Source organism: Meles meles, chromosome 2 (genome assembly GCF_922984935.1).
Source record: "Meles meles chromosome 2, mMelMel3.1 paternal haplotype, whole genome shotgun sequence".
Classification (NCBI taxonomy): Eukaryota; Metazoa; Chordata; class Mammalia; order Carnivora; family Mustelidae; genus Meles; species Meles meles.
Genome location: NC_060067.1, coordinates 97,927,313 through 97,946,453, shown reverse-complemented (window position 1 = coordinate 97,946,453; position 19,141 = coordinate 97,927,313). Strand labels below are relative to the sequence as shown.

Genomic DNA, 19,141 nt, shown 5'->3' with positions numbered 1-19,141 from the left:
TTGGTATTATTATACTTTGATACGTTTTTCTTTTATTTTGTGTAACTTGTATAGTTTTTTTTCCATGTGTGTAGTTATCTTGGGGCTTACATAAAAATTTTATAATTTTAACACTTTATTTTAAGCTGGAAACAATTTCGATTGCATTTAAAAAGTTTAATTTCCTTCTCCCACTTTTTGTTACCACAGTTGACATCTTTTTGTATTGTATGTTTTAATATATTTTTAAATTTGGTTATTTTTAATACTTTTTGACATGTTATACTAGAATTAAAAGTGATTCACCTACTTAAAAAATGATGTGGAATAAATAGCATATTTATTTGTGGCAGTTAAGGAGGGTATTTATTCTGACATCAGTGTGAGTAGTTATATTTAAAGATCACTCCATGAATCATGAATGAGCAACTCAAGTCAATCAGTCATTAAACTGTTAGAACGTTAAGTATCAAATGTATAAATACATTTATACAGAGTTTTAATGATTATGGGGCACATAATTTGACCAAAAAATGTTTTCAGTGAATTGAGAGTTCACTCACATAGTCTTACCAAAATACATAATAAGACATCATGTTGCATTACATGTTTAATGGCAAGCTTTCACTGGAAAGAATTCACTTACATGATAATTACAAAACACTGTACTTAATATAAATCAGTAAATGCAATATTTGAATATTTGTAAAATTATGACATGCAAAACTCAAGTACATATTCTTGCCATAATGATGACAGAGGGTAGCTCATAAAGTAAATAACTATAATTCATATATATGGTGTTTTGTTCTGAGAAGGCTTCTGTACTGAAACTATGTTGAGCTATTTTCAAGTTGTTTTTCATACTGAATTATTCTGAAGGTGTTTCTAAGAATCATTTTTCCAATGGTTATTGAATATGTGTATTTGTATTCTATTTTGAAGCAAAGGAAACTTGAAGATCCTGGAATCTTTCAGGGCCTAGATACTGTAACAAAAAAGCTATAGACTTTGACTAGGGCTCTGTCCTAAGTAGAATTTGACATTTTTTTTCTTACGTCAAAGCACTCCCTTTGTCTCTTGACAATGTGTACAGAGTAATGTGTATATTCAATACATATGTTATAGTCACGGACTAACTTAGTTATGTAGTTTCATTCCATTTTTCATCCTCTAACTACAGTGCTCTGTGGTTTGTGTGCTTTTTTTGTCCCGTAAAAATCAAAGACATTGAAACTTTAGTAACCTCGAATCAAATTACGACATGGGTCTCAGCCTTACTTTGCACCCACTAACACGGTCTTCACTGTCATGCCCTGTCATACCCAACATGCTCTTGTTTGGTCTTTCCATGGTGTAGAATGGAATCACTCCTCTGCATGTGGCTTCCAAAAGGGGAAACACAAACATGGTGAAGCTCTTACTGGATCGTGGTGGTCAGATCGATGCCAAAACTAGGGTGAGTGTCTCTGTTCTTTGAATTTCCTACATTTTTGTTCTTTGTATTCTTTAAGCAGGCATCTTAAAATACCAGTCCTGAAATATAAGCAACGTGTTTTCAAGGAAATTGCTTTCTTGGATTCGATTTAAATCCCATACAATATTTAAAGGTTTCTCATTGTCAAGTGGAATTAATATTTGCTCAAAAGTGCCGAGTAAACAGAATGCTAGGGCCTCAATGAGACAGTTTTTCAAATCCTTGGTTATTTTGGGTAACAGAGATGAAAAGTTGAACTGAAGTTTCTCTGATTATTAGCTTTACATTTCTAAAACCCAAACACATAAGCCTACATTATGCTGTGAGGGTGTGGCTTTTACATAAAATACATGGATACATGTTGATAATCTTTTGCTTCTAATTTTCCAATTTTTAAATCATTTTTCTTAAGTGATTATCCTGACCTGAGCAGGAGATATGCTTACGAAACAAAGGCATCTGGTTATTTTTTCCTTTAATTTTATTTATTTAGAGAGAATGAGAGAAAGAGAGAGCATGAGAGGGGGGAGGGTCAAAGGGAGAAACAGACTCCCTGACAAGCAGGGAACCCAATGTGGGACTTGATTCCAGGACTCCAGGATCATGACCTGAGCCGAAGGCAGGCGCCCAACCAGCTGAGCCACCCAGGCACCCAAGGCAGATGTCTGGTTATTATGTTGCATCTTTACTCATTCCAGTTTGATAAGAGGCAGGGCCCTTCATTCATTTCAAATTTGTCAAGAAGAATATAAATCTAAATTTTATATACTGCCAATAAATAGATGATAAGATAGGCCAGAGAAGATCATTGTTCAGAGTTTGGCCTCTGAAGGCAGACTACCTGATTTCAAATTTACTTCTACTACTTACTAGATATAGGATATTGGCAGTTTACTAATACCTCCTCTGAACATAGACTGATATTTGTACCTATCTCATATGGTTGTATGAAGATTAACTCTTAGATATTATTTTTTATATTTTTGAAAGTTGGGTGGGTCAATTACTTAGCTCTTCATAATTTTTTATTATGTTAATGACATTATATGTAGTTACTTCCTTAAACATTAAATTAGTACTTCAGTATTAGTTCCCTGGAATAGATTTGGTTAATTACAGACTTCAGCAAAACTTTAAACATTCTTATAATGTGAACAGTTTGAAGTATATGGTGTGAGAAATCTATAAAAGATAGTGATAGGATATGTCCCTTGTGATGTTTTATCTTCACTGTTTAATCCTGGGACTTTATATTCTCATAGTCACAAGGCTAAGCATCAAATCTAGTTCCTTTGCAAATCTTAGGATAGTGAGTGTTTTTATTTAATAAGCCTTATCATCTTTGAGCTTCTGGGGACAACACCAGTCCCAGACTATAAATTCTTTTTTTTTTTTTTTAAGATTTTATTTATTTGAGAGTGAGAGGGCACGTGCACATGCATACAAGTGTGGGGAGGGGCGGAAGGGGAGGGAGAAAATCTCAAGCAGACTTCCTGCTGAGAGCCAAGCCTATCCCCAGGGCTGGATCACAGGTCCCTGAGATCATAGCCTCAGCCAAAATCAAGAGTTAGACAACTAACCGACGGTGCCACCCTTGCGCCCCTATAAATTCTGGTTTTTAATGACCTCAGGAAACGTCGTTTTCTTAATCTCACTTCTCTAAGACGTTTGGTCCAGAACATCTATGTCATATTATCACGTGGGAGCTCTGGAGTGGTTTGCTTTGTCTGTCGAGATCTTTGTTGTACTGTCTGCTGTCTTTGCATCAGAGTTTTATATGATTTCTACCCTTTGCTTTGTTGGCATGCCTTTTCCCTTGCTGTGCTATAGGTATGCAGAATTGGAACAATTATGCACAATGCTTCATGTTCTGCCTACTCGTTCTTCATGCTTGAAGGAAAGAGTTTCTTTGCTTCCTCTTTTAAGTATATTACTAACGTAATGTCTCCCTTACCTATTTCTATTGAGACTCTCTAATAATTGAGAGTACCAGTGTAAAGAAAGCACTTGGTAAATGCAACAGAATTTTATCTTGGCCAGTGTCTTAAGGATCCACATTATTCTTATTAATATTTTTCTGGTATATTCATTCATTTTTTAAAAAATATTTTTTTATTTATTTGAGAGAGACAGTGAGAGAGAGCATGAGCGACGAGAAGGTCAGAGAGAGAAGCAGACTCCCTGTGGAGCTGGGAGCCCGATGCGGGACTCGATCCCGGGACTCTGGGATCATGACCTGAGCCGAAGGCAGTCGTCCAACCAACTGAGCCACCCAGGCGTCCCTATTCATTAATTTTTGAGGCAATTGATTTTATTTTTTTTGATCATTGCAATCAGTACTTAGTTCTATAAAATATATTTTAATTTGCATGGCCTACAAACATTTGCATATGTAATTTAAGTCTAACTCCAAATAGGAAGTGCATTTTCATAAAAAGAATATTAAGGAAAAAAATACTAAGATATGGAGAGAAATAGAGTCTTATGCTAGTTCTGCCATTAAATAATTGTCCTTAAGCAAGTTAATCAAATGTAAGCCTTGGTTCCTTCTGTGAAGGGAATATTTGGGCTGTATTTCATCCAGTGTAGCCTTTAGATATACAAATAAATTGTATTTCATTCAAGAATGTATAAAGCAAAAAAAGACAAACCATAAGTGACTCTTAATTTCACAAAACAAACTGAGGGTTGCTGGGGGGAGGGGGGATTGGGAGAGGGGGAGGGGGGTTATGGACATTGGGGGAGGGATGTGCTATGGGGAGTGCTGTGAAGTGTGTAAACCTGGCGATTCACAGACCTGTACCCCTGGGGATAAAAATTCATCATATGTTTAAATTAAAACAAAAGAATTTATAAAGCAAAAATAGATTTTATAATTGTATACATTGTGTGTACATTCTCTTCATTCATTCCCTAAATGTAAGTTAAAGTACTTCCTTATCTCTTAAGGAGTAGGATTTTTTTTTTTTTAAAGATTTATTTATTTGACAGATAGAGATTACAAGTAGGCAGAGAGGCAGGCAGAGAGAGAGAGGAGGAAGCAGGCTCCCAGCCAAGCAGAGAGCCCGATGCGGGGCTCGATCCCAGGACCCTGGGATCATGACCTGAGCTGAAGGCAGAGGCTTTAACCCGCTGAGCCACCCAGGCGCCCCAAGGAGTAGGATTTTAAAAGCAGTTGGATTCTTTTAATTCTGTTTGTAACTAAAATACAAGTATAATACTTTATTATTAACTATTTGTAACTAAAATACAAGTATAATACTTTATTATTAACTATTTGTAACTAAAATACAAATATAATACTTTATTATGAAAACAGAGGAATCTGGTTAGCTTTTTCTTTTGTCTTTTGAAAATATATTTTAAAATAGAAAAATTTTACATTTACTTTTGACTATCTTTTTAGGTAGTACAATAGAGCTTCTTTATAAGGAATTAAAAATAATATTTTTCTTTCTTTTTTTTATAATGGGGTCTCAATTTACCTTAGCAATCATATTAGTCATAAACATTCTGAATCTAGTATGTTATATCAAGAATTTTCCACTTGATCTTCTCATTATTTTTCTGAGTTATAAGGTTTTCATTATCTGGAGAAAAGCAAGATATGTAGAGGATTAGGGGTAATTAAAAAAAAATCTTACCCACTGTTTCTTCCCCACTTCTACCAGTAGTTTGTCAATCACTGAGAGACATTTTGCACCTAGTTGACATTCTCACCATTGACTAGGATCTGGTGTGAAACTGAGACATTTTCACCAGAGCTCTGGTTTTCTGGTGTTTGAAAAACCTCATTTTAATGTTCAGTTAGAAACTTCATAGCTAGTTAAAAATGATATTATTAATCCAATTTTTATTAAGAGCATTATTCTTTTTTATTTTTAATCTTATATATTATTTAAATGTGGAGATACTCCATATAAGGTTAAAATATTGAAATACATGTTGCAATGCAAACAATATAATTATACAAAAACATTAAAAGATGATGAACAAAAAACCAATATATCAGGAAAAAGAATCACAATAATTAAAGCAGCAGTAGTGGTTACCAATTGTCATCGCATGTGATGTTCTAGGCGCCCTGCTAAGTACTCTACAAATACCATTTTATTTCCTCTTCCTAACAATTTACAAAGGTTGTGTTAACTGCTTGTAGGAAAATATGGAGGTCTTCATTTGGAAAATGAGATTGCCAAGGGGAAAAATGATTTTCAGAGGACTTATGTCACTTGACCTAGGATACACAGGGTAGTCATTAGCAGAGCCTGTGTTAATACACAGACTTCAGGATACATCTACAATTAAACAGAGACAGAGGAAGGAAAACGATAAGGAAAGAAATGGTTGTAAAAAGCTCAGGCGGTGGATTACCAGCTGGAAAAGTGGTGCCCCTCTACTGTTGACTGATCTAACCTTTTAAGGATTATCAGCATCATAGTGTGATATGAACTGATTCTAGTGAGGGGAAAAAAAAAAAAAAACAGGAAAGAAAACAGGGAAAGGGATTCCTGGGGGAAGTAGCCTTCACATATAGTCTGAAGAATTTAAGTTAAAGATATTGAACAGATCAACATTCCTGAGAGTTAATTTAAAGAATTAAGTAAAAAAGTCCTTGAATACAAAATTTTGATAAGATTTTTTTTTGGCAATAATGAGATACTGTAGTTATAGAAAATATCTAAGATCCATTTACACTGAGCATGTTGGGAGAATTGAATTTGATATAATGTCCATATCCTTTACAAGGGAGATAAATTACATCAGATTTAGAATCAATGTAATCCTTATTACTCTTTGATGTTCTTATGGATTTATTAAGTGTTCTCCATATTTTCCTATTGTTATTCTGTGCCGGGAATGGCCAGCAATCGCTGTACCACCAGATGAAAAGATTACTCCAAACTTTACTGTGAAAGAGAGGAGAAGGCAAGGGGATCAGCATTCCGAGAGGAAGACACTTCGTTCTTCTTTGCTCTGGCTTTTGCTGGTCCTTCAGGATAATCACAAACCCTTACCCTGTTTCTCAAGCAAGTGACGTGGGTCTTATTGAAACTGGAAGGGTCTGTTTATGGGAGAGAGAAGATATGCTAATCTGCTTGGTCTATGAATTCTGCTAACCACAGCCTAAAGGACAATGCATACATATCTCTTAGAACCCAGGGTGGCTGTTTGGGCTAGGAAAGCTTCTGGAAGGCAACTCCCAGGGGCATTCCAACAGCAGAGTGGTCACACAGGCCTCAGCATTCCAAAGGCCCACACCTTTCTTTGAAAGCTTCCCTTGCCCCTAACAGTGTGATCGTTGTCGGTGTTACATTTTAGCAAGCCAGGTATTATGACTGATTTCATGCTCTCCATTAACCCAACAATTCTGAGAGTATTTAAAGTTTTCAGCATGATTACACAATGCATCTTTCATGTTTTCTGTAGAAAACTCTCCCTTTTCTTTTTTTTTTCCCTTTTTATTTATTTATTTTTTTCAGCGTAACAGTATTCATTCTTTTTGCACAACACCCAGTGCTCCATGCAAAACGTGCCCTCCCCATCACCCACCACCTGTTCCCCCAACCTCCCACCCCTGACCCTTCAAAACCCTCAGGTTGTTTTTCAGAGTCCATAGTCTCTTATGGTTCGCCTCCCCTCCCCAATGTCCATAGCCCGCTCCCCCTCTCCCAATCCCACCTCCCCCCAGCAACCCCCAGTTTGTTTTGTGAGATTAAGAGTCATTTATGGTTTGTCTGAAGACGGTTTAAGGCAGAGTCCCTCATCTTTCAAAAGAGGTCATAAGTTAAATGGGATCAACGAAATTACCCCATTTTATATGCTGTGAAGCCGAGCCTCAGAAAGAATCCTCCATGGTGGCTGACCTGAGACTCACACCTGAGTCTCTGTGGTTCCAGAGCCCAGATGTTGGACCACTGCATATAATGCCTTCATTCGCGTTGTTGGATTTCTCAAACTCTAGTCCTCCATGAGGCCCCCTCCAAGAATCTGGTTGAGAAGTCAAGCTATCTCTAATAGTTATATAACTTAAATAGCAGTTAATGTGCTGTACTTCCACCACAAGGTACGTTATCAAGATACAAAAGCATAATCATCTTTTTTTTTTAAAGATTTTATTTATTTATTTGACAGAGAGAGATATCACAAGTAGGCAGAGAGGCAGGCATAGAGAGAAAGGAGGAAGCAGGCTCCCCACTGAGCAGAGAGCCCAATGCGGGACTCGATCCCAGGACCCTGAGATCATGACCTGAGCCGAAGGCAGAGGCTTTAACCCACTGAGCCACCCAGGCGCCCCCAAAAGCATAATCATCTTAATCACTTTGCCTGAACAGTTTCTTTTTTTAGGCTTCTTTCTGGCGAATTTTAAAATAACTCGGTATCCTGACTACAGTAGTTAATTCCCACCCCCACCCCGAAAGGCAGTCTTTTCGTGCTAATTCTTACATATCCAAAATTGCAAGGTCTCTGTTGGATATTCGGTATCTTAATACTAGCTAAGTAGATTTAACAAAGCAAAGTATCATTTGAACTCAAGGTCCTAGCCAAAAACAGAAAGCACCTTCCCGTTTGATCATTTGAATATAGATTGTTAAGGGATCTATTTCTAACATTGTAGGTGGACTGTAGGGAAGGCATGAGGGGTAGTATAATCTCCCGGGAGCTAGGAATAGAAGAACTCATGACCAATGGCAGCACAGCAAGGTGAGAGTTGATGTACCAGAACTTCAAAGGAGAGGACTGGATGGCCGAGGCTGTTTTTGGCTCGAGTGTAACCTTTGGTGAAGAGACAAAGCCAGGCTGAGGTCTTTTACAGAATGGTTGTCCTGCTGTGTTCTCCATACCCAACCAGAAGCCAGAGGGCAAGGTAGCTCCCTACTACCACCTAGAGTGCTTTTTCTGTCCGACATGGGGTAGAGGAGAGAAAGGTAGAGCATGGATTTGGAGGGTAAAGGGACGATGTCTAGCGTAGAAATTCCAGAATGTTGGGATGGGAAGAGAGTTGTAACCCAGATAAATTGTACTTATTAGGAGGAAAGCATAACCCAGAGTGATGGTCCTGGAAACAGAGACAAAAGATAGGCTCTTAGAGTTCTGGATAAGTCAGAAGCTTTTGAAGTCCTCTTCACTACTCATCATCCCTCATTTTCTCTGATTGTTACCGACCTTTTCAACATCTTTCCTTAGGACAACCTTTTCTTCCCTTAAGCTTGAAATCTTTAGCTAATTTCTGTACTCAGGATTTCATTTTCTCTCTCACTTCTTGCCCATTCTTACAACCCACCCACTCTCCTTTCTGGCAATGCCACCCTAAAGAGAAATAAAATCCAAAAGACAGAAGGAATTTGAGGATTGCTCTGGAATCAGAAATGACCTGAGAAGTACCAAGGTCAGAAAGTTGTATAAATAACAACATAGATTTGGGCCATAATTTTGTTTGACTCCATTTTAATGCTATTATTGTTAATAATCAATTTCATCTGTAAGAAATAATTGTGTAGTTTGGGTTGAAAAACTTGTATGGGAACCTTTAGAAGAATGTGAAAAAAAAAATGTCTAGGAGCCACAGAGGGTGTTTTAGGAGGATTTATTAAAAACAGCGACAATTCAAAAGATCAAAGATGGACAAATCAGATTAAGAAGAATTTGGGGGTAAAAGTTCTGTTAGGACAACCAAAATGAAAATAATTTAGTGATACCATCTCAGCCTTGTGGTTCCAAGCAAGTAGGGCTTTCAAGTTCAACAATGGCTGCGAACTCCGCTTTTGCATCTTCCTGAGTATGAAAACACAGGACCAGCTGCATGTTGTTACACATTGAAGCTCTGCATGTGAGATCTCTCTTGCCCTCTCCCTCTCCATTTCTTCCCTATCTTTCTTTTTGTCTCTAGCCCTCTGTTGAGATCTCTCACTGTCTTGTTTTCTCTCTCTTCTCTATCATTTAACCAGTAGCCGTTCTATTACGGATCTGTTGAGGCAGGAGGAATGAGTTCAGGAAACCTTCTCTTTGCAGTGGCAAAAAAGACAATCTTGACTTTTTTTTTTTTTTAACGTTAACTCCGGATTAATTCTTTAATTCTTTTGGCAGGATGGTTTGACACCCCTTCACTGTGCTGCAAGGAGTGGGCATGACCAAGTGGTAGAGCTTCTGCTGGAACGGGGTGCTCCCTTGCTGGCAAGGACTAAGGTGGGTCATTAGGAGTAAGATGGGAACTAAGGAACTCTTTAAGCCACTCTTCTCAAAATCTCTGTTCTTCCTGAAATCAAAGCATCAGGCCAACGCTTTCTAGTTACTCAATAATTGTGTGCTAGGAATGAGGAATATATATCAAACGTGTTTGAAAATTACTTAAAATTAAGAAATACATACATGTTTTTATCTGCTATTCTTCCTACACTTGGTGGACATTTGAATATATTATATGTAGATGAGTAATGTAAATGAGTATATTGTATATAAATGAGAATATTTCTTATGTTCTGTAGGTTTGTACTTTTATGATTCTCTAAGATGCTGTAAATTACATATAAAATTGTCTTAAAGTAGCACAGTTAGCAATACAAGATAATCTTTTAGCTCTCTGGTCTTTATCTCTCAGGCAATACAAGTAAAAAGAAAGATTTACCAGTGGTGTTGGATGATTATATTCAGGATTAGTAGGTGATATGGAAAGCACAATCTAGGATAGGCCATCTACAAAGAACCATTAAACAAGTATAATGTTCTCTATGTCTCAGTACATCTAGCATTTCTTGTCTTTTGTCATCAGTATGCTCAACCATGAAGAAAACTCTGATGGAAAACCCCACTGGGAGCTGATCTGTTGGAGTTTTTCATTATAAGATATATTTTACAAGCGTTATTACTGCACAAGTCCCCCCTTTTTTTTTGTTTTTGAAGATTTTTATTTATTTATTTGACAGACAGAGATCACAAGTAGGCAGAGAGGAAGGCAGAGAGAGAGGAAGGGAAGCAGGCTCCCCTCTGAGCAGAGAGCCTGATGCGGGGCTCAATCCCAGGACCCCGGAATCACGACCCAAGCCGAAGGCAGAGGCTTTAACCCACCGAGCCACCCAGGCACCCCCAAGTCCCCATTTTCTAGCAATACTTTGGGTTGCCAAAAAAATATCAGGAGACACAAATAGAAAGATAATTACACAGAACTGTTTAATGGGATATGCTGCACCCCTCAGATCCTCAGTAGAACAAGAATTTAGACAAAGGACACTTCTTACATTTTCTCTGTATTCCACCTCTCCTATAGCCCCTGAACAGGGTTGGTACCAACCAATGCTCTTACCAGGGTAAGCTGAGAAAAATCAGACAGTCAACATCAGCAAAACTTTTTCAGTTCATATTTTAATTGAATATTTATTTGAAATTATTTAGAGCACAAACCAACCCACACATTTAAAATATGTGTAGGTGAACCTAATCTAAAGATGTGTCCTACAGGAATGGTGACTTCAAATTGTATGTATTATTTTCACTTTCAGACTGACATCATGAGTGTTGTAGAGTTTTATCTTTAAAATGTGACATTTGGGGCTGAGTAATACAGAGATAATTGACTGGAAAGGTTTTGTTTTGTTTTTAAGATTTTATTTACTTATTTATTTGTGAGAGAGAAAGAGAGGGAGAGCATGAGCCAGGGTGGGAAGTGGCGGGGAAGCAGGAGGAGAGGGAGAGGGAGAAGCAGGCTTCCTACTGAGCAGGGAGCCTGATGTGGGGCTCAACCCTGAGATCATGACCTGAGTCAAAGGCAGACTCTTAACCAACTGAGCCACACAGCTGCCCCCGTAGAAAGTTTTGTTGAGTAAACTGATTGAAATTTAAATGGAAGCAATAAAATTTCACCAGTCATGTTACAACCAATGAAAAGCATCTATCAGATTGAGAATAGGCAGATTTGCTCTCCCACAATCTATTAAGTAATCTTATCTACAGAGTTCACCTATAATTGTCCTGTCGCTAATGAAGCCAGTGGATTACTAGATGAAATTTTTTTACTGGCCTACTTATAATGTCAAACATCATGTATATGTAAGGATCTAGCATAGAATGTCTGTGGCTGCATGATTATATCCACTTTTATTCAGTCATTCATTCATCCACGCATCCAGCTCTCAGCGTAAGTAGCTACAGTGTGCCAGGCAGTGTTCTCATCAGTAAGGAACTATCAAGATGACTATCAAGATAAATGACCCACAGTATATTTGTTCAAATATTTGTTCAAAAAGCTCAAAATTGAGCAGGTAAGATAGATAAGGAGATAATAACATAAAGTAGAGCTGTGTTCAGGGTAGAGAACACAGAGATGACCTAACCAGGTGGGGGAGATGACACCATTTTAGCCTGAGAGTGGAATGAACACCTAAGGCCAGACTATGCTTCCCCTTCCATTAAAACTCCCAGTTCTGAATCATCCATTATTCCTCCCTGAAGCAAATATTCATCTATCTAGTTGTCACTCCACCTCATTTTTGGAAAATGGCAAACTACGACTCTTTTCTACAACCCCTATTCTAATTCATAAAGATTTTAATGATCGTAGAGCAGTAGATAATCTTTCTAGTTGGCCTCTCAGTTTGGTAGCTGTAAACCGTCTGGAATTTCTTTTGTAACCTCTGCCTCTCGAGACACTGACTCTAGCTTTCAACCACCTTTCTCTGGGACCCCAACTCCAGAAATGTGTTTATTCTCCTGAGTCTGTCAGCCATTGTTTTATTGTCCCTTATTCACCTTATGCCCTCGCCTCTGCCCAGCAGAACTATTCATACCCTGACACAGTCATACTCCCTTGCTATATTTTACCTAAATAAATCCAACTCACATTCTTGCAGCTGAGTGTGGTGGCCAGAAACACCCAACTGTACTGCCTGGGCTGGCTTTAAATTCATGATTGCTTACCTCAGTTTACCCTTCAATGCTGCCTGACAATCGGTATATTTCCCAAGTGTATTTACTCTCATTCCATGCTGCCTTATTATTCTATCCTTTTTTCTTTCTTTAGTCTTCTTAGACTTCTTTCCTTGTCTTCACTTCCCGAGCACTGAAACAATTGTCTTCCTATCTACCCGATTACAGGAATCAGCCCAGTAGTCTATGTTCTCTCTTACTGCTACCATCTGACATGGTTGTTTGCTCCTCCCTTCTCCCTTCCTTTCCTGATTTGCCTTCTAGAACATTACACCCAGACTCTGTGTTCACTTCTGCTCAGTCTCCTTTCCTGTTCCCTCTTCCTTCCCAAGTCTCAGAATGTTAGAACCCCCAGAGCTCACTCTTTGTGTATTTATTTATCTGTACTCACCAAGAAATCTCATCCAGTTTCGTCTTTAAATACTTCTATACACTGAAGACACACAACTGTGTAGCTCCAGAATTCTGTATTGTAGATGTCAACTCACTGTTGCTGCATAGATGTCTACTGTGCATCTCCAATTTAATAAGTTCGCTACTCCGCTGCTGATATTTTCCCCATCTTATTTCTAATCCCCTTGTAGTCTTATCTCAACTAATGGCCATCACGTTCTTTCAGTTTCTCAGGTCAAACTCCACATGCAGTTCTTGGCTCTTCTCTCTTTTCACAGCCTGTCACTAAACCTTGTCAAGATATCTCATAATTCAGCAACTTCTCAACAGTCTCGTAACCATCACCCTGGTCCTGATCACCAGCAGCCCTACCTGGGTTGATTGCAAAAGGCTCTAATTGCCCCCCAACCCTTTTCTCTTTTAAGCCTGTTCAGTATATTCTCTGCACAGCAACAGAGTAATCCTGTTTCCTAAACCTTCCACAAGCCCCCCCATCTCACTTGGGGTGTGAGTCAAAAACTGTTCTGACTAGCAGGTCTCTTATCTGAGGTCCCCTCCTTATGCACCTGCCTTCAGCTGCATCCTTCTCTCTACTCTTCATCAGTCATGCCAGGTATGGTCTCAACAGGACATGCTTGTATTTGCTTTTCCTCCCCCTCTGATGTTCTCCCCCCAGATCAGCAGGGCCTGATCCCTTACTGTCATCATGTCTTTCTTTAAAAATCATCTTCTCAGTGAGGCCATTTCTGGCTAGCCTATCCATAATGCATTCCTATACTCAAACTCCCTTGGTTATCCTGTGCTTTGGTTTTCCTCTTCACACTAGTGGTCTTCTAACATACTATTTTAATTCTTATTCTTTTTGAATTGTCTGACTCCAGGCCGAAATGGGACCTTCATGAAGACAGGGGTTCCTAGGGTGTTGTACTCCATGTTGTACCTCACTACTCAATCAGGCCTTGAGTAGGTGCTTAGCAAATATATGCAAAATGGGCCACAGAATTAAATGGTGAAGATTTTCTTTTCCACATAGCTTTTAAGTGGATCAAACAACACTGAAGATTGATAGACTATCAGAGAAACATGCCACCCATCCCTCCAAACATTGCCAAGGCTGAATTTCTTCTATACTTTGCCCTCATGCTATCTTTCCCCCAGTGCATACATACCTTCTTATCAACCTGCTGTTCTTTCTCAGTTAATTTTCTGAGTTTTTTAATATAAAAGCAGTAATTATGAGAGAAGAGTATTTCAAAAACCAAGAAAGTATACTAATAATTTCAAAATCACATCCACTTCTACCACCCACAAACCACCACAATTAAGGTATTTGGATTTGCGTTCTCCCTCATTGTTGAAATCACCTTCCTTGCTGAAAATATTGGGCCGTTGGCAGATTTTGGCTTTTTATCCAGACACGGTTTTTGCTTCTTTGAATGTAATGACTGCCAAGCTGGATACTTAGTCAACAATTACTTCCTAGTGACTGCATTTGCATTATTTGCATTGATTATTAAGAAAAGACCATATTCCCCTCACTTTAATGAGCATATGTTTTCTAATTTAGTTTCTTCCCTAATTTTCATATTTTTTTCTTGTAAGCTTAATTATTTAACTTTAAAAAATAAGAGTCTCACCTAGACTGATAATCCTCCGTGAACCACCCTGCCGTCGTTTGTCCCTGCTATTGACCTCGTCCAAGAAGTAAGACTAAAGCTGTTTTGGGCAGTATCGCTGATGACGAGTTTATATTATCCTCAAAGTTTAAAAACTGGGACACATGGTCTACATTTGCTTCACACTTTTCTAGCTCTTACCTGATTGCTTTCTCTAAGTCCAATTCATATCTCATGATAGGAAGAAGGAATCATAGAATTTCAGAGCAGCATGGATCTAAGAGATGATCAAAACCCCTTTCTTTCCCTCATGCACCCACTTGCTCCTCCCTCATCTGCATCCCCCTCCATTTAGAAGTCAAGAAACTCTTGCCGAGAGACTAACTGAATGGAATCGAATACAAATAATTTGAACCTCAGCTAGCACTTGTTTTATTTATCTAATATTGACTTAATAATTGTGAGATCCATCTGAATTTTCACACAATACTATGTATTCATTCACAAAAGGTATATTAATTTGTGTTGTTGCCCAAGAATAGCGTAACTGTGAAATTAAATGTTCTCTTAGCTTCCCTTGGCGCCCCACATAACCCACCATACATGTAGATGTCAAAAGGAGATTATTTTTTCCCCTGCCACGCACTGTGCCAGATATCAAGAATTGACTTTGCTGTATTTTACAACCTGGAAGTCATGGTTGAAATGTGGGCTTGTTTTGTTTTGTTTTGATGTACAGAATGGACTGTCTCCACTTCACATGGCTGCACAAGGGGACCACGTGGAATGTGTGAAGCACCTGTTACAGCACAAGGCACCCGTTGACGATGTCACCCTAGACTACCTGACAGCCCTCCATGTTGCTGCACACTGTGGCCACTACCGTGTGACCAAACTCCTTCTGGACAAGAGAGCCAATCCAAACGCCAGAGCCCTGGTAACCTGGCCTAGTCTGCATTAACAGAATATAGATCGAGACAAATATACCACAGGGATTGACCAGTGCACACCAGCCAAAGCATGGTTGCAGATACGTAGTTAATTCTGCTAAGTTCATTAGCTCCCACAAGTGCCCTGCCTACTTCATGCCTTCACGGTTTGCTGTTAAATGATGGGGAGCAAGGACAGATTTAGGAAAACACCAAGGTAACATTTCCATGACTAGCGAGCTGCAGATAGATATGAAACCTCTGGAGTGATAAGCAATTGTAAATGGAAAATAGAAGTGGAAAATAGGAAATCATAAAATAAATTCTAAACACTTTGATATAGAGTCAGAATAAAAGTGTAAGAAAGTTGAATGTTATTAATCTCTATTTGGAAAAAAAAATAAAAAGGCATTTAAAGTGATGAAGAGATTTGACAATGTAAGATGGAGTAAAATGTAAGCCTGTATAGTGTTCACTTAGAGAATTTCCTTATTGACCTGATTCCCTAAACACGGTCCAATGTAAAAGTGATGCTTAGCATTTTACTGCTCTGGGAAGCATTTTATATACATTATTCCAGGAATTACGAGGCTTTCCCTAGAGCAGCCTCTGTATTTCCCAAGGTCTAATATTGAATAAATCCTCCTTGCTTCACTTACATTCTAACAATAATCATTGGAAGTATTAGGCATGCACTAATTTATGCTCTTGTTTCCTAATTCTCAAACTAAAAGCAATCGTTTTACCCTATACATTTACATAGTTAATGTTGGTTAAATTAGTCTTCAGACAATATTTAAAATGAGAGAATGCTGTGAGAATTATTAAATAATAAATCTTATTTTTATTAGAAAAATTTCCATTGGAATCCATTTATTCCTAAATGCCCAGGAAGCAAATATACTTTTAAGGTTTATGCAATTATGAGAGGATACTTATTTTCTCATAAGGAGGAAAATATGCATTTTCAATTGGGTATAAAACATTACAATCTCATAATTAAAAATCACTGGAGTGCTACACATACTTTTGGCTATTTATGTCCAGCTTACTACATAGCTCATAGACAGGAAATGACTTAACAAACATTGTGAAGAGTAGTGAGTCATTAGGTTAAGTAAGACAGTATGCTTTCATGAGAACTGCTAAGTGCAGAAAAATATTGACTGATCATCAGTCTCCACTGGGACAAGCAAAATAATTAATTGGCAGAATAGATGTAACTATTCTACATGGGATCATTGTTCAAATAAAAGTATAATACTTACACATAAGGATTAAGCATGGGACTAGTTAACAAATTTTTATGTACTTATTTCCAGTTCCTGCACATTGCCTAGTTTGGAAAGTTAAAAATGGCTTAGAGAATTCTCCACATTCCTTTGCCTCTGAGACAAATCTTCTTCCAGTTATTCCTGAAATTCTCTATTCTTTTCTTGAAAATATTTAAGAACTTAATGACCATGTTTTTATAAAAGAAAATGTATCTGATTGGCATTTGTTATAAAAACTTTTTAATATAAGAAATATAACTTCTGGATGTAAAATATTATCAGTGTAGTGGGTTTTGGTAATATACAGCAATTCCTTACAAAAATTTCTTAATGGAAGATATATAACTTTTGAATATGAAAAATTATTAATGCAAATAATGATTTCTGCTAATTTGCAACAACCCCTCCAAGAAGAAAATGGTAGCGTTGCTGAAACATTTATTGTAGAGACAGTCATGCCTGTAGTTGAAGTAAAACAGACCAACAATTTGTAGCTTTACGAAATGGCCTTTCATCAGAAAAATACGTGCTTATCTTCCATGCACCTTCAAGCCATTTCATAACCCGACCCATCAGTATTCCCGAAAACACCTCAGGACTTCTAGAGTATCATTGCCCCTCTAGTTTTCCTTCTTTGCAGAGCAGATCCATGTAGTTTTCTTCACTTCTGTTTTTCTCCTTGAGCACACAAAAAGAATTGCATACAGGCCTGCCACACAGCAGCCAAGTTCAGTGCCTACAGGAACACACACCCACTTCTCTTCGCAAATCCCAGCACCTACACAGCTCAGAAGAAATGGTGAACATTATGTGACGATGTAACATTACTGCCTGCCATGTGCCAGCATGGAGTTGTGTGAGGATCGTTTCTGCATGTTTTCAACTAACTTGATTGTCTTTTGCACAGAATGGTTTTACTCCACTGCACATTGCCTGCAAGAAAAACCGCATCAAAGTCATGGAACTGCTGGTGAAATATGGGGCTTCAATTCAAGCTATAACAGAGGTAGAACAATGTTTCAGCTTGTCACGAAACATTCCTGCTCTTACTCCTTCTTCCCCTTCCTGTCACCCATCCTCTGTCCTCTTCACTCAAGTCTTATTTATCTGACGAAGTCCCCAGAGCCCCACCGGTGCAGAGGAGTAAAACTGCTGTTGCTTTGTTTCGCAGTCTGGCCTCACACCAATACATGTGGCTGCCTTCATGGGCCACTTGAACATTGTCCTCCTTCTGCTGCAGAACGGAGCCTCTCCAGATGTCACTAACATTGTGAGTATGGCTTGGGTCAGAATAACCACAGGGAGAGAGAGCGAGAGGAAGAGAAAGGATGGCTGTGTGTAGGGATGTTTGTGTGTATGTCGTTAAGGAGAGCGGCTGAGCTTTGAGCAGGGCCTCTGTGATCCCAGGTTACCAAATACTCAATAGAACTTCGCTGAGAAGAAGTGGGTTAGGGAAACAAAATGGTCGCTGCGGAAGCTGTTTCAGCTCATTGGTGCAGATGGATTAAACATGAATCTGAGATACATTTATGAAAACGAGATATGTTTCAAATGAAGGATTGGTTGGAATAAAATCCAAAGGAGTTGTTCCAGTTACTTGAGTGAATTGTGTTCCTGGTAATTTTGATTAACACATCAAGTCAGTACCACAATCAGTCATAGCAAATGGTTAACCAGAGATAGACCCATAGGAGGGATTTCTATTTGATACCAAGTTCTCCCTCCTTCAATTACATGGATTTTTTCATTTTCTAACCTTGATTTTTCATTTTGATTTGATTTTGTTGGCTAGAGTGGAGTAGTCCTCTCTTACCTGAAATAATTATACCATTGAAGCTTTTCCCCATATTTTGAAATGAATGTTAGTCTCCAGGCAACTTTTATTCTGCCAATAACTACTGGATATCCCAGAATTCCTCTACCTAATTTAAATTAGGATTTTTACTTCCAACTTCCTTATTATTTCTTTCATTTTCTTGGAGTCTGCCCCCTTAAACTTTGATCATTTAATGCAAATTTTCTCCCTAATCTGTATAAGATATAGTCATGGATTTGAAGCTTACAGGGACCACTGGAATATTGAGATTTTTCTTAAAGTATGCAATAGAAATAACTCTCCCCAAATAAACATCGATGCTTAATAGTGAGTCATATTTTCAAAAGCAATTGATTGACTATTGTTGTTAAATTTTGGTATATTATTCCATTTGAGTTGTGGAACAGAATGTTCAGTTTTACTTTTCATTTGTATTCCTTCTCCCATTCTCATTTTTTTGCATTTTACACACCGTTTCTATGCTTAAGTTTCTGATACATGGCAAAATCCATGTGAAATAAATTTATCTAGTTTAAATATTATTTAATATTCACTCTTTATATAATTCTCAATTGGAGCATAAAACCATTAAATAACTGAAATAGTCTATGTTTGTTTCCCTAATTATAGCTTAATGGATCCTAAAGTAATAATATTATACACTAATCTTTAATTACCCCATTAAAGATAAGAGTAATTTCAAAACATGCTGGTTTGAGTTGAACTTCTAGTCACTA

General features: G+C 37.9%; 1 protein-coding gene across 50 annotated transcripts in view; it reads left to right on the top strand.

Moving 5' to 3' along the window:
- ANK2 (ankyrin 2) overlaps positions 1-19,141 on the top strand; it is a 337,670-nt gene that overhangs the window by 202,941 nt on the left and 115,588 nt on the right. For all 50 annotated transcript variants that reach the window (XM_045997625.1, XM_045997636.1, XM_045997637.1 and 47 more), the window contains 5 exons: positions 1,340-1,438; positions 9,545-9,643; positions 15,125-15,322; positions 17,496-17,594; positions 17,760-17,858. In XM_045997625.1, the coding sequence (XP_045853581.1) occupies positions 1,340-1,438; positions 9,545-9,643; positions 15,125-15,322; positions 17,496-17,594; positions 17,760-17,858 (594 nt within the window). The remainder of the gene's footprint in view (positions 1-1,339; positions 1,439-9,544; positions 9,644-15,124; positions 15,323-17,495; positions 17,595-17,759; positions 17,859-19,141) is intronic.